Genomic DNA, 22453 nt, shown 5'->3' on the forward strand with positions numbered 1-22453 from the left:
TGGCTCCACCTGAGCCCTGATCACCCTCAGCTCTCCCATCTCAGGGTCTTGTTCTACTCCCAACCTCTCTATGCAGGAGCTTCCCCCTCTCCCTGTTCCTGGCCTTTCCTTCATCACTCTCAGTCTTGTCCTATCTTAACAGGAAATCAAATCCTCCCTCCACCCTATGTGTGTAAGCGCTATTGCTCAGTCTCTGGCCTAACTCACATTGCCAACAATGGGATCCAGTGCCCCACACTCACTATCGTCATGTCCTCATCAACTGTTTCTTCTTCAACCCACAGAAGTCCAGGTCCTGCTCTCCCAATTTCACCAGACGGAAATCAGAGTGGGCATTTTAGGACGCTTTCTTTGCAGATGAAGTTGTCTGCATCAGAGAGTGACTGCTCCTCTCTCCTCTAAATGGTTCCCTGCCCTGACTTGAACTCCCCTTCTCATGGTTTTATTCCCTCTTCCCTCCAATGCCAGTGTTCTCTGGAATTTTTTGAAAACCTTCTTTCCATAGGGATTTCATTCACTACCATGGCTTCCAGCAATCTGTAGAGGCTGACAAGTTCTGAAGCCACGTTTCCATTCCAGATCTGTCCACTGAGATCCAAGCCCATCACAGCCCTCCAGCAGGACATCTGCTCTTGCAGATCCTACAGGCATCTTAGAGCAGCTGGTGCTCATGTCTCCCCAGGCCCCTGTACCATTTCCCTGCATTCACCTGCCTTCTCAAAGCCAACACCCGCCTCTCTGCCACAAGACAACACAACTCACCTCTCTTCGTGAACGTTGGGGCCATTATCCCTTTGCTAGGATCAATCTGGGGCCTGTCTTTGGCACTGTTCCCAAGATGCCCCATGAACTCAGCTCCAGTGTCACCTGTTACCTTAATATCACACACTTTGTCGGCCGTCCTCCCTCCCTTACTTGGTTTTTCCCCTCTCTCACTGTCTATTCTTTATGCCTCCCAGTTACCTTGTTCATTCAAATTTTTGGCCCACACTCTGCTTCTAGGGAAACCCACAGTGAGACATTCCTAACCTTCAAATGTGTTTGCAACTCGTCATCATCTCCCCAGCTCAGTCCCTCCTCCTACTCACCCTGTCTCAGTACGTGACATCCCCTTTTCTCTAATCCCAGCCTCAAATCTATTTCCTCTGTCTACTCCTGTGTCCCCTTGACTTCAGCTTCTTAATATCCCTGGAATCCATGTCTCCTTTCATCTCCTTTCACTACCTGAGTTAAGACCCTAATCATCCACCAGCCTCTTCCCTTGTCTTTGCAAATCCAATCTTGCCTCTCTCCATCCATCTTCCACACAGCCCTCTGACTAGTTCTAAAATGACACTGGTTCACTTATTGCCTCTGATTCAAGTCTCTCAAAGCCTTCATATTATCTAAGGAGGAAACCTAAGCTGTTCAAGAGAACACTTAAAACCATAAATACACCTGGCCGTTGTTAGTGCCATCGAGTGGATTTTACTCCGAGCGACCCTGAGGACAGCACAGGGGTCTTTTTGCGCCATCCTCTCCCCTCCCAGTGCTATATCAGACAAGACTCCACTGCTATTCACAGGGTTTTCATGGCCAATTTTTTCAGAAGTGGGTGGCCAGGTCTTCTTCCTAGTCTGTCCGAGTCTGGAAGCTCTGCTGCAACCTGTCTACCATGCGGCACTCAGCTAGTATTTGAAATGCCAGTGGCATAGCTTTCAGCATCACAGCAACATGCAACCACCACAGTATGACAACCCACAGAGGGGTGGTATGGTTCCCTGAGCAGGAAAGGGACATGGGCCGCAGCGGGGAGAACACTGGCTCTTACCCACTAGACCACCAGGGCAGGACTAAAATCCCACTCTGCTGTGTACAGAGTCACGGGAGTTGGAATCTACTCTACAGGCATGAACAACAACTAAATACACCTACACATCTCAGACATTGGCCTAGGCCCATGCCACATCTGACACATGTCAGGCATGGTCATTACATGCCCCCATCAGAGCACCTGTCAAATGTCATGGTAACTGTCTGTCTGCTGATCTGTCTCTCCAACTAGACCTCTGAGAGAGGCCACCATAAACCTTATAACTCACTTCACCTCAAGTCCCTAGAAGATCCCGTGGCACATCACGGGAACCAAATAAGTATACCTGACTCAGTGAATGAAAGAATGCATGAACGTCAACGTCATCAACTCTTGCATTTGCTTTGATCCACCCAACGTCTTACCCCTGTTTCTCTATCTCTGTCTCTCTCAGTCTCTGTTTGTCTCTCTCTGTCTCACCCTCTGGCTCTACTCTGTCTCTGTCTCACACGGTCTGTGTGCGTGTGTCTCTCTCTGTCTCTCTCTCTGGCAGCAGTGCAGTGATAGCATCAGGAAGGAGCATATTCTGGTGCAGAAGGCTCTCTGCTAGGGGTGGTCCTGGCAGGAGTGAAGTCCAGTTCCTGCAGTCTCACAGACAGTGGCCCCAGCACAGAGCTCCTCAGCAGAGCAGGTCTGGGGCGTATGTTGGACATTGTTCCTGGAAGCTGAGATGCAAGTGTGTTCTCCAGGCCCCCCAGTGAGTCGGAGAGCTACCTAATATCCTCCAAAAAAACTCTTCCCTTGCTCTATCAGACAGAGCTGCTTCTGTTGCTTACAAATAAAAACTCTGAGACATTCAGAAAGCTGCAGACAGAATTACAGTGAAAATTAATGATCAATAAAATGCTGTCTAAAATCTTTAGAACTGGAGAAAACTTGAGAGATCCCTAAATATTAGCTCACGCAACACCCCAGCTGGACAAGCGGAAGAACGAGATTCCAACCCTTGCAGCTCAGCCAGACTCAGCCCGTCTGCCCCATCTAGATGCCAGGTCTCCTGACTCCGAGGGGCAACACCAGGACCTCACTCTCTGCAAAATCACAGTGGAAAACTTCCCGGGAACACATGGCTAGTTGGAAAAAAGGAAGGCAGGATACGAAAAGATGCTCCACATCATATGTCATCAGGGAAATGCCAATTCAAACAGCCATGAGATAGCACTACATGCCTGTTAAAATGGCCAAATACAGAACACTGACAACACCAAGTGCTGGTGAAAATGTGGAACAAGAGGAGTTTCCTGACAGCAATGGGAGAAGGGCAACTGCCAGAGGCTCACGGGCAAACATAGACATCTGTGTCACATGGACCCTTTGCCTCTCTCCAGGTCCAGGCTCCTGCACACCCATGTCCAACCCACACCCACCCCAGCACATCCCCCAAAACTAAGCCCAAGGACCAGGTTTTCTCCTCATTCTGTCCTCTGTGACCTCTTGTCCGCATCAAAGAGATGGAAATCTCAGTTTTCTTAAAGCTTCATTGCAGCTCCTGCTGGGGCCAGGCTCTGCGGGGGCTGTCCTCCAGTTTCCAATGCCCTGTCCCCTGACCCAAGGCTCTTGGCAGCAATGCCTTCTCATCACATTCACTTGGGACCTGCTTCTGGGGCTTGAGGCCACGGGCGGACGTGCTGACACAGAGATGCAGCCCCCGCCCCCAACACCACCATCATCACACGGAAGGACTAGGGGAAAAGACATAAAGCAGATGTTCATATAAGGCACAGAGCGAAAAGAGGGAAATTCAGTCCTCAGGGACAGAGACGAAGGAGAAACTGAGAGCCAGAGAGGAAAAGGAAAGTGGGTTCTACAGGAGGCCGAAGGATAACAGACTCACCTTACACCACAGGAGCGAAGGCTAGAATTGCAGAGCCTACTCAGGCAGAGCTGATGTCCAAAATATCTGGCTGCAGCCATATGGAACCAAGCACACCTGGAAAATGGTACCAGCTCACGACCCATCTCAGGTCTCAGGCCTCAGTCGGAGCCTCAACACTGCCCGGCACAGGTTCAACGTGCTCCCTCAGCCCTCTCCCACAATTCCCTAAGGAAATCTGACTCTGCTCCACTGTCCTCAGGTCCTTCCAGTGACCCCACTTCTCTGTCACAATTAGGAAAAGGCTTCCTCTCATCCCGAACAAGGACATCTGGACAAACCAGAGAGGACAATTCAGCATTGTATCCCTCAGCCACATCTCCCCTCCTGGCATCAGAGATGTCCCTCCTCCTGAGCAGAGACAGTCCTTCCATCTGAGCTCTGATCACCATCAGCTCTCCCATCTCAGAGACTTTCTTCCATTCTGGACCCCTTTATTCAGGAGCTTCGCCCTCACCCTGTTCCTGGCTCTCTCCCTTCATCCCCCTCAATCCTGCCCCATCTTAACACAAAGTCAAACCTTTCCATACACCCTATGTGTGTAGGCGCTATTCCTCAGTCTCTGGCCTAATCTCTTTGCCAACAATGGGACCCAGTGCCCCACACTCACTATCATCATGTCCTCATCACCTATTTCCTCTCAACTCATGGAAGGGTGGGTCCTGCTCTCCCCACATCACCATACGGAAATCCCCATGGACACTTTGGAATTCTTTCTTTGCAGATGAACTTGTCTACATTTGGAAGTGATTGCTCCTCTCTCCTCTAAAACTATCCCCTCCCTGACTTGAACTCCTTATCTCCTGGTTTTCTTCTCTTCTCCCTCGAATGCCAGTGTCCTCTGGAATTTTTTAGAAACCTTCTATCTCTAGGAATTTCATTCCCCACCGTGGCTTCCAGCAATCCATAAAGGCTGATAAGTTCTGAAGCCATCTGTCCACTCCAGATCTGTCCACTGAGATCCAAGCCAATCACAGCCCTCCAGTGGGAGATCTCCTCGTGCAGATCCCGCAGGCATCTTAGAGCAGCTGGTGCTCATGTCACCCCAGACCCCTGTACCATTTCCCTGCATTCACCTGTTTTCCAAAAGCCAACACCTGCCTTTCTGCCACAGGCGACACCACCCACTTCTCTTTGTGAACGTTGGGGCCATTATCTCCTTGCCTGGATCATTCTGGGGCCTGTCTTTGGCACTGTTCCCAAGATGCCCCATGGAATTCAACTCATATAGTTACCTGTGGCCTTAATATCACCCATTTTATCAGCTGTCCTCCCTCCCCAACACCAGTTCTCCCCTCACTTACTGCCTATTCTTTACACCTCCCACTTACCATGTTCACTCAAATTCTTGGCTTGCATCACACTTTGCTTCTTGGGAAACCCGCAAACCCTCAAACGTGTATGCGACTCATTGTCATTTCCCCAAACCAGTTCCTCCTCATACTCACATTCTCTCCATATATGACGTCCCCTTTTCTCTAGTCCAAGCCTGAAATAGCTCATTCTATCTACTTCTGTGTCCCCTTGACTTCAGCTTCTTAACATCCCTGGAACCCATGTCTTCTTTCAATTCCCCTTCACTACCTGAGTTGAGACCCTAATGACTCCATCACCCTCTTCCCTTGTCTTCACTGAGACAAACATACTCTTACCATAGGATTCAGTAATCACAATTCTTGGTATTTACCCAAAATAGTTGAAAATTTGTGTCCTCACAAAAGCCTGACACACATGTTTATGGCAGCTTTATCATAATTGACAAAGCTTGGAAGCAACCAAGACGCCCTTCAGTAGGTGAATGGAGAAATAAACTGCGGTCCGTCCAGACAATGGAATATTATTCAGGGCTAAAAAGAAATGAGTTATCAAGCCATGAAGAGATACAGAGGAAACTTAAATGCATATTACTAAGTGAAAGAAGCCAATCCAAAAAGGTTGTATACTGTATGATTTGAACTCTATAACATACTGGAAAAGCCAAAAACATAGAGACAGTAAAAAGATCAGTGGTTGCCAAGGGTGGGGGAGGAAAGAGTGAATAGGTGGAGCACAGAGGATTTTTACTTCCTTGGCAATGACAATACTCTGTATGATACCATAATGGTGGATACATGTCATTACACATTTGTCGAAACCCATAGAATGTACAACACCAAGAGTGAGCCCTAACGTAAACTCTGGACTCTGGGTGATGTTGGTGTATTAGTGGAGGTCCATGAATTGTAACAAATGCACCAGCTGGTGGGGATGTTGATAGTGAGGGAGGCTGCGCATGTGTGGAGGCAGAGGGTAAACGGGAAATCTCTGTACCTTGCTCTCCATTTTGCTGTACATATAATTCTATTCTAAAAAAAGTCTCAATAAAAAAATTTTTAAGTAATAGAAGAGGCCCGTAGATTTAAAAAGACTTGGAGACATATTAATTATTTAAAAAAAACAAAACAAGAAGTGTGATGTTGGTCAATCAAGGAGAAAGTTCAGCTCAGAAGCAAAGGATTGAGAAAGTAGCCTTGGCCTTGTGAAAACTCCATCCTTGGAGGTTAAATGAAATACAACGGGCTTGGCTTTTGAAAGGGAAGAAGGTGAAGTTTGAGCCACCTTGTAGAGAACACAGTTCAGCTAAAGCGACTGACTCTGCTGGGGGCTGGACAGCCACCTGGCTCAGAACTTCCTGAGGCCACTTCCCCACCTGCTCCCTGAGCCATCCCAACAGAAGGGGCCTGCCTTAGCCACCTCATCCAGGAGCTCCATCAGAACTGCCCAGCCTAGAAAACAAAACAACGCTGGCAGGAGGCACCCACTCCAGGTTTCCAGGACGAGAGCTAAATCCAGCTGCAGCCAGACAGAGACAAGTGTGTGCACATGACTCGCAGACAACCCAGGGCAAATGACACGAGGGGTTATTTATTAAAATTTCACTCCCTGGATTGCGACACTGCCCTTCAGATCCATCTATGAGATTGTGCAATCCTCTAGCCCTATAAATACAGGGACACTTCAGCCTCTGGAAGCCTCTGTCAGCTGAGCCTCCTAGGAGCCTCTCCTCCTTCTCCTGCCATCCCGGACCAGCCTGCCAGCGACCATGAGGGCACCCTACTTTCTGCTGCTGACCCTCTGCCTCTTCTGCTGCCAGATGTCCTCAGGTGAGCTTTCGGACGTGCTAGAGCACTCTCTCCCAGGGTTGTGAACTCTGGGGCAAACTGAGCTCTGAGGTCAGCTGTCTCTTGCGTCCTAAGGGTCCGGCAGCAGGAAAGCATCCCCAAGGTTGAGTGGCCTCCTGTGGGCAGTTGGTGGGCAAGCGTCCTGAGGCTAGGGGTCTGCATGCCATCCCCTGACTAGCTGGGAATGAGCCTGCATACCTGGGCTGGTTCTCCTGGGTCTCCAGAGGCAGCCCAGCTCGGGGAGAGATAGACTCACATCTCAGTCCATGTCCATCCCTTAGGGCTCCAGGCCCTCTGAGCTTGGCAGTGATGTGGGACCAGTCCCAGGCAGCTCCCACCATCTCCTAGCCCCACCTTTGTCTCGGGCATCTAGAAAGTATCCTTTGTGAAAGAGGGTCACATACTCCATTTGCAAGATGGCCCCTCACATTGAGAGACCAGCTTCCTGTCCCGGTGAGAGAGTGCAGGCTGCCAGCCTGATCCCAGCCCAGGTCACTGGGTGGGGCCTCCCAGGTGCCCTGCTGCGAGTAGGCACCGCCCGTCCCTCCCACGAGGCTAGCTCACCTGGTGCTTTTGACTCACCTCGTGGGCAGGCAGGCAGGGTTCCTCATGCAGTCATGGAGCTTCCTAGAGAAATCCACTCATGTTTTCCAGGGTGGGAAATCTCCCCAACACATGGGAGGGGAGCTTTCTGTCAGCCTAGAAGACGCCAGCTCCTCTGGGTCAAAGCAGCTGTGCCCCTGACGTAAGAGAAGGTGGGACCCTGCAGGAGGAATCAGAGGACACATTTCATCCCAGCCCTGTGACTCTCTAAGTGGCTTTGAGCAAGTCACATATTCTGGGCCTTAGTTCCTTCATCTGCGAAATGCATGGGTGGTGGCAGTTGTCTCTCAAAGCATTAAAGCTCTGAAATTCTCTGACAGACCGGATTGTACTTTTCTCCAGGCCACCCCTTTATCATACAGATATGACTAATTTACTACAGTTATGCCTCAGTTTCCCCATCTGAAAACCAGCTATGAAAGTATTCTAATGTAGACTTTTAATGTTCCCAGTTGGAACCCTTTAGACTAGAGATGGATATTTATTGAGTTGCAACCATATTTTTGCAAAGGAGTATTTCTATCCTTTTCCATTCTATTCTACCAGTGCACACCGCGGAGTAAGTGTTCATGCTGTTTTCTTAGGCTCCGATTTCAGCTGTGTGTGTGCGTGTGTGCGTGCAGAGGAGGAATGCAAAATTTCTTACAGCAGTTCAGTTCAAACTCAAAAAAGTTTGAAAGCCGCTATGTTAACATGAAGAGTAATTTTCAGTCTATTACATCTGAATAAGATTACGAGCATCTCATTCAAAGCATGGAAAATAAAAGTGTTTCCAAGGAAATGCAGGAAGAAATAAACTTATTCATTATAAAAATGCTAGCTAACACGATTGAGCACTTAGTAACAAGAGGATGAGCTCAGATACTCCCAGGCGAGGCCGCTGGATGATGCTCTTTCACAACATGTAAATCCTGTCTGCGAAACCTCTCAGGCCGTGGGTCCTCAGCATGGGGCCCGGACACCTCAAGAAGACCTTTCCCTTTGGGTTGGCTGCCACGAGCTCATCTTCAAGAAAGGAAAGAGCAGTGCCCACTCCCATGCCCAGGCTGAAGCTGGGGAGGCTCTGAGCACCCCAGACAGCAGTGTAGACCAAACACCACCTTCATGTTTCTGCACTGAGCCAAGATGTTCACGTTTTGAAAGAGGGCCACAGGAGGAGCAACACTTACAGCTATTTTCTGCCTGGGATTTTATGTGTTGCCCTGGCACTGCTGTCTGGAAGAGGAGGAAGAATTAAGTCCTCGAGTGTTTGGGTATTAAAACATGCAGATTTCAGCGGCCGGCCCCTTGGCCTGGTGGTTAAGTTTGGCGTGCTCCGCTTCAGCAGCCTATGTTCAGATTCTGGGTGCAGAGCTACATCACTTGTCAGTGGCTATGTTGTGGTGTTGACCCACATACAAAACAGAGGAAGATTGGCATGGATGTTAGCTCAGGGTGAATCTTCCTCAAGCAAAAAGAGGAAGATTGGCAACACATGTTAGCTCAGGACCAATCTTCATCAGCAAAAGACAGAAAAACAAAAAAGAACATGCAGGTTCCCCCAGCCTGCCTCTGCTGGGCCCAGCTGCAGGCAGCTCTTACATAGACTCTGCTTCACCTTTTAGGTACCTGCTTGGAGATGTTTCCTGTTATTTTTGTTGCATTGCCATTGTCGTGTGGTTGTTATTGTCACTGTCCCACCACCCACAGGCTGCACTGATTGCCCTTGTGATGAACAGATCCCAGTTTAGTGTAGGAAGGGAGCTGGGTGCTGCTCCTAGAAGGTGCTGCCCAGGTCACAGCCTCACAGTGTGACTCACCCTGAGCCAAAATGTGGGACGAGGTCACGCCCTTTTCTGGAAGAGCCGTTAGAATGCGTCCAGTCCAACCTGGTCATTTCACACACGGGGAAATCAAGGCCCACATCAGGTGAAAGAGAGCTGTGTGGTCGCTGCAGGAAGTCATGACTTCACATTCTTTTTTAACAACTTTCGTCTGTATCAGAAAAGAAAATGGGTCGCTCACATTAAGCTCATATGAATGGTCTTTCTGGGAACACACAATGGTGTCAAAATGACAAGGTGACTCAAGTCAGTGCATCAGCTAGGCAAGAATCCAGCCGAGGTGTTTAGAAATCAAGATAGTCTGAGGTTGTTCATTCACTGATTTGGCAAATATTTAGTTAACGGTGTTCTCTGTATAGGCATTGCCCTGGGAACAGGGGAAGAGCCAGAAAAACACAGGCCTTGAGTTCATAACCATATATTCTAGAAGCAGAAAACGACAAGAAAACCTGATTAGATAATTAATGACCTAATGACAATTGTGTTGTGAAATGCTATTAAGTACAGGGTGCTAAGAGAACATGTGAGAATGGGAGCTGACCTGGTCTTGAGGAGCCAGGGAGGCTTTCTTGAGGAAGCTCAGAAGTGGAGGAAAGATGGAAGTCCTTGTGGTGTTCATGGTATTTTCAAAAGAAAGTTTTCCTTCATTCCTTTTCAACAATTAAAAATCAGGATATATCATATACAATTTAGATTTTTATCTTCTCTTAAAAACACACAAAAAATGTGGCAACGTTCCTTTGTGGCAACAGTGAGCCACAGCTAGATAGTGGCTGCTCCTCCAGTCAGGCAATTTCTCTTACTGCAGGCCCCACCACTCCCTACTGCCTCATCTTAGCCCACTTCACGGATTTATGTTTTCGGCCTGGCTGCTGTGGGTATCTGAATTTGCAGCCCTGAATTAGAGAAACTAGGGAAAGGTGAGAGGGCATGTGGTAGCAAGGACAAACCAGATGGAAAGGACAGCATGTGTGAAAGCCCAGAGATAAAGAGAAATGAAAAACAACAGCGTTCACTTTTATCTTTTTTCTTTTCCTTTTGAGGAAGATTAGCCCTGAGCTAACTGCTGCCAATCCTCCTCTTTTTGCTGAGGAAGGCTGGCCCTGAGCTAACATCTGTGCCCATCATCCTCTACTTTATATGTGGGACTCCTACCACAGCATGGCTTGCCAAGCGGTGCCACGTCTGCACCTGGGATCCGAACCGGTGAACCACGGGCCACCGAAGTGGAAAAGTGTGCACTTAACCGCTGTGCGAGTGGGCTGGCCCCGAACTCACTTTTTTTTTTAAAGATTGTCACCTGAGCTAACAACTGTTGCCAATCTTTTTTTTTTTTTTTCTGCTTTGTCTCCCCAAATCACCCCTGGTACACAGCTGTATATCTTAGTTGCAGGTCCTGCTAGTTGTAGCATGTGGGATGCTGCCTCAACGTGGCCTGGTGAGCGGTGCCATGTCTGCACCAGGATCCGAACCGGCGTAACCCTGGGCCGCTGCAGTGACGCGTGTGAACTTAAACACTCGGCCACAGGGCCGGCCCCCCGAGCTAACTTTTAATTTAATCACCATGCCCCTTTGGGGAAAGAAGAATGATAAATAAATAAAAAAAGAAGAATCATAAAAAGAATCGTAGATAACTTGGCCAGAGTCATGTGACCAGTAACAGGCAGAGCAAGGACTCAAACCCAGGCCATCCACTCAGCTACCCACAACCACACACCTCTCAAGGCACAGAGTCAGCCCAGGTGCTGGTAGGAGTCGTTGGGGCTGAGGGGCAGGGTCAAGAGAGGCCTTATGCAGCAGGAAATGCACCTGGTTTGTGTGAGCCCCTAAAGTTTTAAACTAGGAAAGTGATGGAATCAGAGATGGCTTCTTTAAGAGGCTGCTCTGTTGCAGCGTGGAGGCTGACCCAAAGAGAGTAACATGAGTGCCTGGGGCAGCGATGTCCTTCCCATAAACAGAGCCATTTCTCTTACAGCGCACCCTTTCCCAGGGGATCAGCACCTCGGTAGAGCAAAGTTCACCAAACCCCCTGACAGACCTGTCGGCCATTCGTCACTATCCTTCTTTCCTTTCCCTCCAGGACACTGCATGCATTCCTGAGACTGGGAGTCTGGGCCTCAGTTCCCTCGCCTTTAAAATGAGGGACTAGGCAAAATGACTCCCAGCTCCAACATTCTGTGACCCTCAGTGTCCTGTCTGCCCTGCCCACACCTGACTGTCTCTCTCTGTCATCGCCACCCCAACCTGCTTGCCCGAATTCCTTCCTCCTCTCTGACCTCTGGCAATAGCCGCCAGGAATGTGGCTGCTAAGGCCTCCGGATCCCAGCCAGAAAAACATGCTCCCCAGTGCCTCAGAATTGGGCCCTTGCAGGCTCCGAACCAGGCTTAACACCGGCACTTGGTTAGCAAGTTAAGGGAAACAGAGCTGTGCTCAAAACACCTGCCACAGAATGAACGCCATCTGTGGCACTTGACAGCTGAATAAAGCAGCTCCATGAGTGTTATCTCGCTACGTGTCCCCAGCATCTCCATCACGCGGAGACCACTATTACCCTCATTTTATAGATTTTTTTTTTTGTAGTGAATCTCAGAGAGGCTGCTTTTCAAATACCCTGCCAGCAAATAACAAGGACTTGACTCCAGCCCTGACTCCGAATCCTCTATTCCTTCCTCACACTTGCCAAAGCCCCCTGGAAATGTCACAGGCACAGGGATTCATCTCCAGAATAATCTAGACAGGAATTGAATTAAAACTTTCCTGAACTCAGCAAGAGTTGTTGTTGATAAGCAGGGGCCAGCATGAGTTTCTTCCTGAATGGGGACTTCATGGGTTGCTTGTTTGCAGAAAATGGGTTTGGACCTTGGTTGTATTCCAGTTTGGCTTGGAGTTTTACTATTTGTTTTTCAGGAGTGGCTTGTATATTTGATTTCATCCCCAGATTGCTTAGAAAGATCCATAGAAATGAAGTTGACCATGTCTAAGCACCACGACCACTCCTGAATTGACAAGCAGCCTCTACTTCAACGCCCCCAGGGGGAGGGCACCCACTGACTTATGGATGTCCCTTCTCCTAGCACACCTGCCAACCAGCCACATTGTCCTGAACAGGAGAAAAGCCATAGCTGACTCGACAAGGCCCAGAGGGCTCCAATAAGCTAATTCCTCACTCATGACCAGTCTCAGGTTGCTTCCCACTGCCGAGTTCAATGATGTATCACCGTAGGTGTGGGTCAAGTGTTGCAAACATCTAGATTGCATTCTCTGGCTCCCACATAACCATATCTGTGTTTGCTCCTCACTCATCTCAAATTGGTCAGTCACGTAAACCCTGCTCTGGGTCCTGACCTTTCTCCAAGCCTGTCCTCTTACTGCTGATTCTGGGGCGGGGGGGAGGCGGGGGGTCGTGGGGAAGTCCTGGGCAAGAGAGGGGGCATAGATCCCAGGAACGGTCAAGTTTGGGCCTCATCTTCTCCAAAACCCTTGTCATTTTGGCAACTCGCTCCCTCCTCAGCCTGGTGGTCTTTTAGTGCAAGAAATTTATATTTTAGTCCACGGCTCTCCAATTTGCCCTTTTAACATTGTTCTAAAACTTCACTTTAGCTCTAATTCTATAATACAGACCAACCTTAGTGCCCACACTTCAGAGTAGGATGCCAGAGAACAAGTCCTTTATCAACAGCCTGATCACTACCCATCCGTTCTCAGATTCCCTCCTCTCCCTTCTCTCATTCTCTGAAAGGCTCTTTAAGAAATTTTGTCTTCTTGGCTCTTTTATTTAAAATCCAAAAATCTCTCTCTGTGTTTCTAATATATCTTCTTCTCTATAGTCTTTTTATCTCTCTTTCTTGAAACACCACCATCTGACCTGTACAGAGTATATTTGATCGCAGGAGCCTTAAAAGTCGTTGTCTGTCCCTCCTTGAGGTGGTCTTATTTTCTGATGACTCTGTAACAGTCCAGCCTCTTGGGTGCTCCCTGCCATAAACTGTTCTCTCCTCCTTCTCATTGTCTTCCATTGGCACCTTATTTCCTAGTTAGCTTCCTGTTACTTAATCACAATCGTCCTTCATTCAAGCTACTATATTACACTTGACTAGAAAAATAGTTGGTGTTTCAGTTGCACTTACGCAGGATATTTCACAATCCAGCTGTAGTTGGCCTAATAAATGTATATTGGAAAGAATCACTCTTTTCGCCACAAGCAAAGAAACTGGCACAAACCTGCTTTCCCAACAGGCCTGCTCCTCGCTCCCTCTTCTTGCCCTTCATTCTTGCCTGTAAGTTTTCTCTTTTCTATGTTCCTCTGGTTCATGGCACTCTAGAGACCACCAAGTGATGTGTTGGATTGTATTTCTCAGGACAGCTTAGTGAGGACCGAGACAAGAATAAGTTCCAAGTTCAAGGAAGCAAATTTTCCCATTCTTGGGAGAGGGGAGGAGAAGAGCGGGGCTGTGAGTTTTCCAAGGAGCTCGTGTACAGGGAGTGGATGGAAAGGGACCCATGCAGGGGTGGCAGAGGATGCTGGAAGTTGCATGTAGCACAGGAGGTCCACAGCACTAGGAATATGCAGAAGACCTTTTTCAGAAGCAACTCTTGCTTTTTGACTTTTTTAATCATAAAATATGACGTGCATCCAGAAAAATACATGAAACATGAATGTATAATTTCATGAATTATTATAAAGCAAGCAAGCACCCTGTAACCACAATTTAAGTAAAGACATAGGGTGTGGCTGGTACCTAAGAAGCCATCCTCCAGCCTCCTCAGTCACAACTCCTTCCTTCCCCAAAGGTAATCATTGTTTGGCTTTTATGGTAATAACGTCCTCTGTTTCTTAGACTTTTACCACATTAACATTCATACTAAATAGTATAGCTGGGTTTGTGCACGCATGTCAATTGGCTAGAAAACAAGAGGTCACGGCATTGCTCCGCCATAGGATATACTTCTATTGAATTTTCATAGGTAACACCCAATTGTTCTCCAAAACTGTCTATGCTAATTGACACTCCAACAATCAGCAAACGAGTGTTCCCATTGCTCCATATCCACGCCAACACTTGATAATGTCAATCATTTCAAAGATTCAGCCATCTGTGAATGCAGTGGTATCTCATTGGAATTTTAATTTGCATTTCTCTGAAACATAATAAGTTGAGCACCTATGCATATAGTTACTGGACACTTGGATATCTTTTGTGAAGTGTCTGTTTTTCCATATTTTCTATCATATTATCTGTCATTTCTTTATGATTTGTAGTAGTGCTTTGTATGTTCTGCATACAAGCGCTTTGTCAGTTGTAAGCATTACATATGTCTCCCACTTTCATTTTTCACTCTCTTAATGGAAACATTTAGACAGAGGTTTTTCTCATTATTTTCATGTGGTTAAACATGTCATATCTTTTCCTTTAGAATTAGTGCTTTTCATGTCTCAAGAAATCTTTTTTACCCCAAAGCCCTGAAGAAAATCTTCAATATTGAGTTCTGAGAGCTTCCTGTTTTTCCTTCTACATTTAGTCTCACAATCCATCTGACAATGGATTATAGTGTGTGTGTGGTGTGAGCAAAGGGTAAAGGTTTTTTCTATTTGAATATCCACTTGTGCCAGAACCAGCTACTGAGAAGACCATTTTTTCCCTACTGTTCTGCTGAGCCAATGTTATCCTACATCAATTCTCCATCTATGCATGGTCTCTTTCTGCTCCATTTGTATATCTGTCTGTCCTCGTGTCTTCACTACACTGTGTAATTACAGTGGCTCTATAATTAGTCTTGAAATCCAGCAAAACAAGTCCCCCTGCCTTCTTCTCCAAGAGTGTCTTGGCTATTTTTGACCCTTTGAATTTCCATATAAATTTTAGAATCAGCTTTTCAAGTGGTACTGGAAGAATCTCTGGGGGTTTTTATGGTATTGGGTTAAACCTGCAGACTAATTTGGCAAAAATTAACATTTTTTAAAATATTAACCTTCCAATGCTTAAACATAGCATTTCCACTTATTTAGGTCTTCTTTAACTTATGAAAAAACATTGTGTTCCTTTAACTTATAAAAAATGTTGTGTTCCTATAAGTAGATAAACTTTTTGAAAATTTTATTTTTTGTCAGTTGCTAATACACGCAAGTCAAGTCGATTTTTTTCTTTCTTTGTATATTGATCTTGTATATAGCAAACTTGCTAAATTTGCTTGTTTATTCCTTTTGAACTGTCTACACAAAATCATAATGTCAGTAAGTAGTAATAATTGTATTTCTTCCTTTAGAACCCTGTACCTTTTGTTTAATTTTCTCTTACTCCTCCGGCTAGGACGTCAAATACAGTGTTGAATGAAAATGATGATGGCAGTTATCCTGGTCTTGTTGCCAATCTCAAGTGGAGCATTTTCAATGTTTGACTGCTAAGTGTCCTGTTTGATGTAGACTTCTGTAGATACTCTTTACCAGATGAAGGTAGTTCCCTCCATTTCCTTGCTTGTTGAGTTTTTTGTCAGGAATCAGTGTTGAATTTTTTCATATGTTTTTCTGCCCCTCTTTGGATGATCATGTGATTTTTCTCCTTTATCATAATAGGCATTGACCAATTTTCAAATGTTGGATGAAATCTTGAGTTTGGGAAATACACTGAACCTGATTTTATTCTGTTTACTGATATTTTATTTAACATTCTTGCCTTTCTGCTGATTAGGGAGGTTGACCTGTTGTTTTTCTTTCATTTCTTTGCATTACTGATCTTGTTAGGCATTGATGTTAAGACCATGTTGGCATCATGTCATGAGTTGGTGAAGGTATCACTTTTTCTATTCTGAGAAACAATCTGTGTAGTGTAGATGCTATTTCTTATTTGTTTCTTGGTAGAATTTGCCAATAAATCCATCTTGGCCTAGACTTTTATTTATGGACTCAATTTTTGGAATAGTTCTGGAACTATTTAGATTTTCTGTTCTTGTTTGTTTATTTTAGTAAGTTGCATTTTTCTAGGAATTTTTCTTCTCAACTAAATTTGCAAGTTTGTTCAAGTGAATATCCCATTTTTCAGTATGAATATATGCATAGAAAAATATTTCTACTTTTCTATTTCAACTAAATATTCGAGTTTTTAAATTTATAGTAATCTCAATTTTTTTATATTGATAGAATGTGCTGTCCTTGCTTTCATTCTTGTCTGTTCCCAAATCTTGACTCAGTAAATCTTTATTGTTAGTTCTCTGACACCTACAAGGTACGTGTGTGTGTGTGTGTGTGTGTGTGTACCAGCTGTTCAGGCTGTTCTGGTTTGGCTGCCTGGTCCACTATTATTGGAAGCCAAATCTTCAGAGGTGCTTAAATGCCACAAATATTTGCAGGCCCTGTTCCAAGGTAAACATCCTTTCTTCTGTCAAGAAACATGGAATCTGTTAGGATAGACAGACACGTGCACAGTTAAATCTGACGCAAAAGGAAAGATAAATGTAAAGAACAGGGTAAAACTAAGTGCTATGAGAGAGGTCGCTAGACGCAAAGAAGCGTGGACTGCTCAAGCAAGACCAGAAGTTCTCAAAGTGTGCTTTCTGGGCCAGTAGCTTCAGTACCACCTGGGAGCTTATTAGAAATGCAAATTATCAGGCCCCAAGCCAGCTTCTAAATCAGAAACTCTGAGAATGCGGCCCAGCAGCTGTGGTTTAACAAAACTTCCAGGTGATTCTTATATATCTAAAACTTAAAATGAGTGATCCAGCAGTTCTTAATTCTTTACTGCACATTAGATTCATATGAGGAGTTTTGTAAAGTGCCAATACACAGACTCCACCCCAGAACAATTAAATCAATATATTTAAGAGTGTCTCAGCTGGTTTTAATGTGTATGCAGCATAGAGAAGCACTGGTCTAGACAACGATTTCTCAACCGTGGAGCTATTGACACTTTGGGCCAGATAATTCTCTGTATGCGGGCTGTTCTGTGTGTTGTAGGTATCCAACAGCATCTCTGGCCCCTATTTGCTGGATCCTTATAACATCACCCCACATACACCTCCACAGTTGTGATAACAATGTCCCCAAACATTTCCAAATGTCTAGTCACCAGACACCCTCAGCTCCAGATCAGATGAGGTAGCTGCAACAGGGCTACTGATTAAAGAAACAAATGTGGTCCTGTATTCACTCCCTCGATTGCTGTGGTGGGGATGGGGGAGGGAGGGATGAGAATAGAATAAAACAGGGATGCTTTGCTGCTTTCTTAAACCAGAACTGTACATAGCCTCCTCAAGCTTCACAACCAAGCAAATAGTAAAGCAGACCATATTGTCTCCTCCTTCTTCCCAAATTATTGGTATAGAAGCCTACTTAGCACCATTCAAAGACGACCTTTTCTAGCAAAGTTGTCTAACAAGCCAACCCATCTTCCTGGGAGATGATGCGGCAGAAGCACGGATTTTAGAATTAGGCAGAACATGGTTTGTTTGTTGTGGGATAATGGATGATTCGTTTAATCTTGCTAGAGCTCAGTTTCCCTGTCTGTAAATTAGGAAAAAGCAGTGCACTCCTCGGAGGGTTAAATGCGACCATAAACGTGCTAGTTCCCCACCAAAGGAAAGACGATCAACCTTAGAGTATTAGAAATGGATGAGATCACATAATCCAGTCTCCTCAATTGTAAATTTGAGAAGCTAGGACCCAGAGAGGTTGAGTGGTTTACCAAAAATCGCATAGATTAGTTTACAACACAGAATTTAATGAAAGGACCCTGACACTAAATATGTTGCTGTTACTTGTGTGTTCTATAATGTACTGGATCCTTGAAGCTAATGCCAGACACTAGTTCCCGTGAATAGTCATGAAGCCATAATCCACCAGCAGTGTGGCGAGGTGGAATAAGAGCTGGAGTGGAGGTCAGCAGACTTGCTTCTGCTTCTGGCTCTGCCTTCAGCTGGCTGCATTCCTAACAGGCATATCTGGACTTCAGCTTCTTCTGAGAGAAGACTACAGAGAGGTTGAACGAGTTGAGCTCTGACGTTCATCTGGGCTCTAAAAAGCTGTGATTGCATTTGGGTCTCCTCTGCTCACCCAGCACAATGAAGCAGAGGACATCATATATATATATTATATATACCAACAGCAGCAAGAACAGTAATGTACAGACCCTCATGATTTCAAAGAGCTTTTGAATTTAGTAGCTAAATTGATCTTTCTAATCTTCCTAATAACAGATAATTACTTGGAGGACATACTGTCAGAGGGATCCAATCTTGCAGCGTGGTTGGACTAAGTATCTTTCTGAAAGCCTTTGATGAAGGGAAACAAAAGCTGGAATTGGAGAGTTGGGGAATCTAGTTGACCATGACCTTGCTTGAGGATGACATTGTGGTGAGGCTAGTACAATCTTGGACAGCAACAATAGGAATCAACACGATGTACAGAAAGAATACACACTGGAGATCAGGAGACTGTGTTTTGTGTGTATAACTGAATGGCTTTGGCCCAAGTCACTTCCCTGGATGGTGGAACCAGAATGTCTCTCAGTTCCCTTCAATCTCTATAGCAACACAGTCCAATAAAATGTTCTGCAGTGATGGAAATGGTCTATATTCGCACGGTCCAATGCAGCAACCACCAGTCACACATGGCTATCGAGCACTTGCACTGCGGCTAGTGTAATTCTGATTAAATTAATGTAAATTGTCACCTGTAGCTAGTGGCTACCACATTACACAGCACAGCTCTACAGTGCACAAGATGAGAGAGGGGAAGCCTCTTTTGCTCTTGGTAGGTGCAACATGTCTAAGGTACTTTGTATTTATTCCAGGCCTCAATAGGAAATCTATTGATAACCCTGAACACATCTGGAGGATTGAGAAGGGCCTAGAAACGAGGCACTGAGAAAAATTAGGACTTTTTAAAAAGCAGAATTACTAAAACTGGAGTTGCCTTCTGAAAGAGTGATTAGACAACTGTAAAAAGCAGAAAAAATGCCACTGGATGGAAGTTACTGAGAGCACAATTTCAACTGGCATGAAATCACCTCTCCAACAAGCAGAGATATGTGACATTAGAATGTTCCATCTCCTAGGGTAGCAATGGCCTATCATATTAGTCTGCTAGGGCTGTCATAACAAAATACCACAGTGTGGGTCACCTAAACAACAGAAATTTACTTTCTCACAGTTCTAGAGGCTGGAAGTTCAAGGTCAAGGTGCTGGCAGGTTTGGTTTCTTCTGAGGCCTCTGTTTTTGGCTTGCAGGTGGCCACATCCTTATTGTGGTCTCGTGTGGTCTTTCCTCTATGTGTGTGCATCGCTTGTGACTGTTTGTGTGTCCAAATTTCCTCTTCTTATAAGGACACCAGTCGTATGGGATTGGGGATCACTCATATGACCTCATTTAACCTTAACTATCTCTTTAACAGCCCCTCCCTCCAAATGCAGTCACATTCTGAGGTACTGGCTGGTTAAGACTTCAACATATGAATGGGGGTGGGGGGGGGGGTGGTGAGAGAATTGCAATTCAGTCCATTACACCTATCAGTGTAGGCATGCAAAAAGATGGCTTGATAGTCACTTGATAGCGATCTCATAGGGCGGGCTTGTTCTCTATTGGATACAGCAGAAGGCTAGTCTGGAGACGTTCTAATTAAGAGATTCTGTGATACTGGGAAGAAGGCAGAATAAAAAAACTTTACAGAGTAGCCATAATTTCAACCTGACCTTAAGGGATCATAGATTTCAGGAGAAATATGAGGGGGGAGGTGTGGGAGCAGGGATTCTAGTCCGTGGGAATGGTATAGCTCAAGAGCACAGGAGTGAGGGAAGTGTAGGATGTGCTCATGGAGTTAGAAATATACTCCAGCATTTCTGAAACAGAGGATGTGGATTTGGGCAGAAGTACAATGTGGTAGGATACTTACTTGGGGACTAACTCGAATTCCCTGCACACCTTAAAGCTCTCTGGGCAGAAGCAAACCCCACTCCGAACCCTGCTGCTCATTGCTGGCTTTTGGTGGGCCACAGCAGGCTTAGACCTCAGGCAGAGCAAGCTCTTCAGATGCCTTATTTCTTGAGCATTCCTAAACATCAACTGAGTGCAAAGTTCTTGGAAGAGAAAACTCTCTAAAGGGCTTTGCAGAGTTGCCTGACATGTTTTCCCAAATGTTCTGAAGTCATTGTGGCTGCAAGCCATGAGTCTGAAGTGTTTTCTTTCCCTTGTCCCAGGTGTCGGCTATCTCACGGGTCTCGGCCACAGGTCTGACCATTACATCTGTGCCAGGAGTGGCGGCACCTGTCACTTCTCCTCTTGCCCGCTCTTCACCAAGATTGAGGGCACTTGTTACGGCGGGAAGGCCAAGTGCTGCCTCTGAGCTGGGAGCCATGGGAGAAAGAACACAGAAGCCAAATGAAGTATTTGTAATAGTAGTTTTAATAAAAGAAACCTTTTTTTGAAGCATATCGCCTTCAGACCAAAATTAATCTTGTGTCTCCTTTGGGAAGAGGTTAAGAAAGTACAGGAGTTACAGGGGAAATGGGCTAGGCCACAAAGCCCGCTGGGTCCAGGACTGGGAGATGATGACCATGGCTTCAGCCTTGTCATTTCTATTTCATTTTGTTACCGAACCAACATGTGAGCCATGCAGAGGGTCCACATGAGATCAAGGATACATGATGAGGATTAGGAGCTGCAGAAGCTCAGCCCAAATTCAGTGGTCTCAGCAGCCTGTTCAGTAAAATGGGCCATCTGCAGAGCCCAGAACTGCTGCCCTTTCTCCTTTCTGGCCTGGGGCAGTGGGCTGGTTAACCTTAGCATTTGAGAATCTCTGTTATGACCCTAAAACTACTCCTCTTAAGTTTCACTCGCTGGGCCTAATATCTGGGTTCCCAGATGACCATTTCTGACTTCGCCACAATCACATCAGCAGTTACATATCACGCATGAAAGCATTTCATATGACCACTGCTTCTGCATTCATTCCTTCTGCACCATTTGGCCTGTAGATGCTGGGCGGGGAGAATTTTTTTTCAATAAATTTCTTACAACTCCTGATGACTCGTGCAGTTCTGTTGTCTCCTAATCCGGTGACAGCAATTTCATATTGCACGTCAATAAATTATAAGCACAAGTGAAAATCAACCATTATAAACACATTTGCCTCCATCCCCCAGCAACAGATTTAGAGATGACATCCCTCTTTTGTGAAGGGAAGGCAGAGAAAGAAAAGCTGGTTTATGTTGTGGGCATTAGGCTCTGCTTGGGCATTCTCTGTAACACACACACAACATGTGGCTTTAATGACAGACCATCCAGGACTCTCCCTTCCCCTGAAGAGCTAAGAAATAGTCCAGGAGGATTCTATCTTGAGAAGGAGACGCAGGCATGCTATCAACTTCCCTCTTGGAGATATCGAGGTCCTCCCTGGGAGCATTTCTCTGGATGTTATGTCATAGACAGATTCCTAGATGAGCCTTCAAACTTGGGACAGCCAATGTTTTAGTTCCCATGACCCAACCCCTGAGGCAGAAAAAAACCACATCTATGTGTTTACCTCACAGTCTTCAGTTTATTAGGTTGTGGTCATTTGGCCGGCCCCACCAAGAGCTCTTCAAGTGTCCAAAAGCATATTTTTATGGATCCCCAACCATGAAGAGGAAACTGACTGTCCCAGGAAGAGGTTGGTATGTTGTCAACAGCACTGTCACCAGAAACAACAGGCTCAGAACCAGAAAGACGAGCGTGATTCCTGCAGCCCAGCCCAGCCCCATGACACGTGGTCCCCAGGCTTACATTCCTGTGGGGGCAGTACTCCCTCACTCCAAGTGTCAAAAGAGACTGCAGCTGATGCTTCTCGCCTTCTCTTGTCCCCTCAATGCCTTCTCTCCTCCACCCAAAGCTCCTCTGAGCACTTGTGTCCACCCACCCCTGCTTGACCAGGGCAGATTCAAGCCCTTTGTTTTCAGAGTGGCAGTACAACCCAACCCCCATCTACCTGGGATGAGTATCTTGCAACTTCTCACTCCTTCACCTTACAGGACCACTTCTCCCCACTAAAGAGTATAACCTCCTCCATATTTAACAATTCACTATTTCCCCCATCATGCACAATTATGGCCTTCTCACCACCCTCCCCCCAAACTTTTTCAGCCCCTCCTTCATAAGACTGGAATGCAAAAGTTATTT

The 22453-nt window shown here is 45.9% G+C and overlaps 1 protein-coding gene across 1 annotated transcript; it reads left to right on the forward strand.

The window, feature by feature from the left end:
* Positions 1-6709: 6709 nt before the first annotated feature.
* Positions 6710-20728, forward strand: DEFB1 (defensin beta 1). Its single transcript, XM_008529642.2, has 2 exons — positions 6710-6868; positions 20497-20728. Exons 1-2 carry the CDS (start codon positions 6808-6810, stop codon positions 20640-20642), a joined length of 207 nt encoding a protein of 68 aa, XP_008527864.1. The 5' UTR covers positions 6710-6807; the 3' UTR covers positions 20643-20728.
* The last annotated feature ends 1725 nt before the right edge of the window (positions 20729-22453 follow it).

The sequence above is a fragment of the Equus przewalskii genome, chromosome 28 (assembly GCF_037783145.1).
Source record: "Equus przewalskii isolate Varuska chromosome 28, EquPr2, whole genome shotgun sequence".
NCBI classification, from domain to species: domain Eukaryota; kingdom Metazoa; phylum Chordata; class Mammalia; order Perissodactyla; family Equidae; genus Equus; species Equus przewalskii.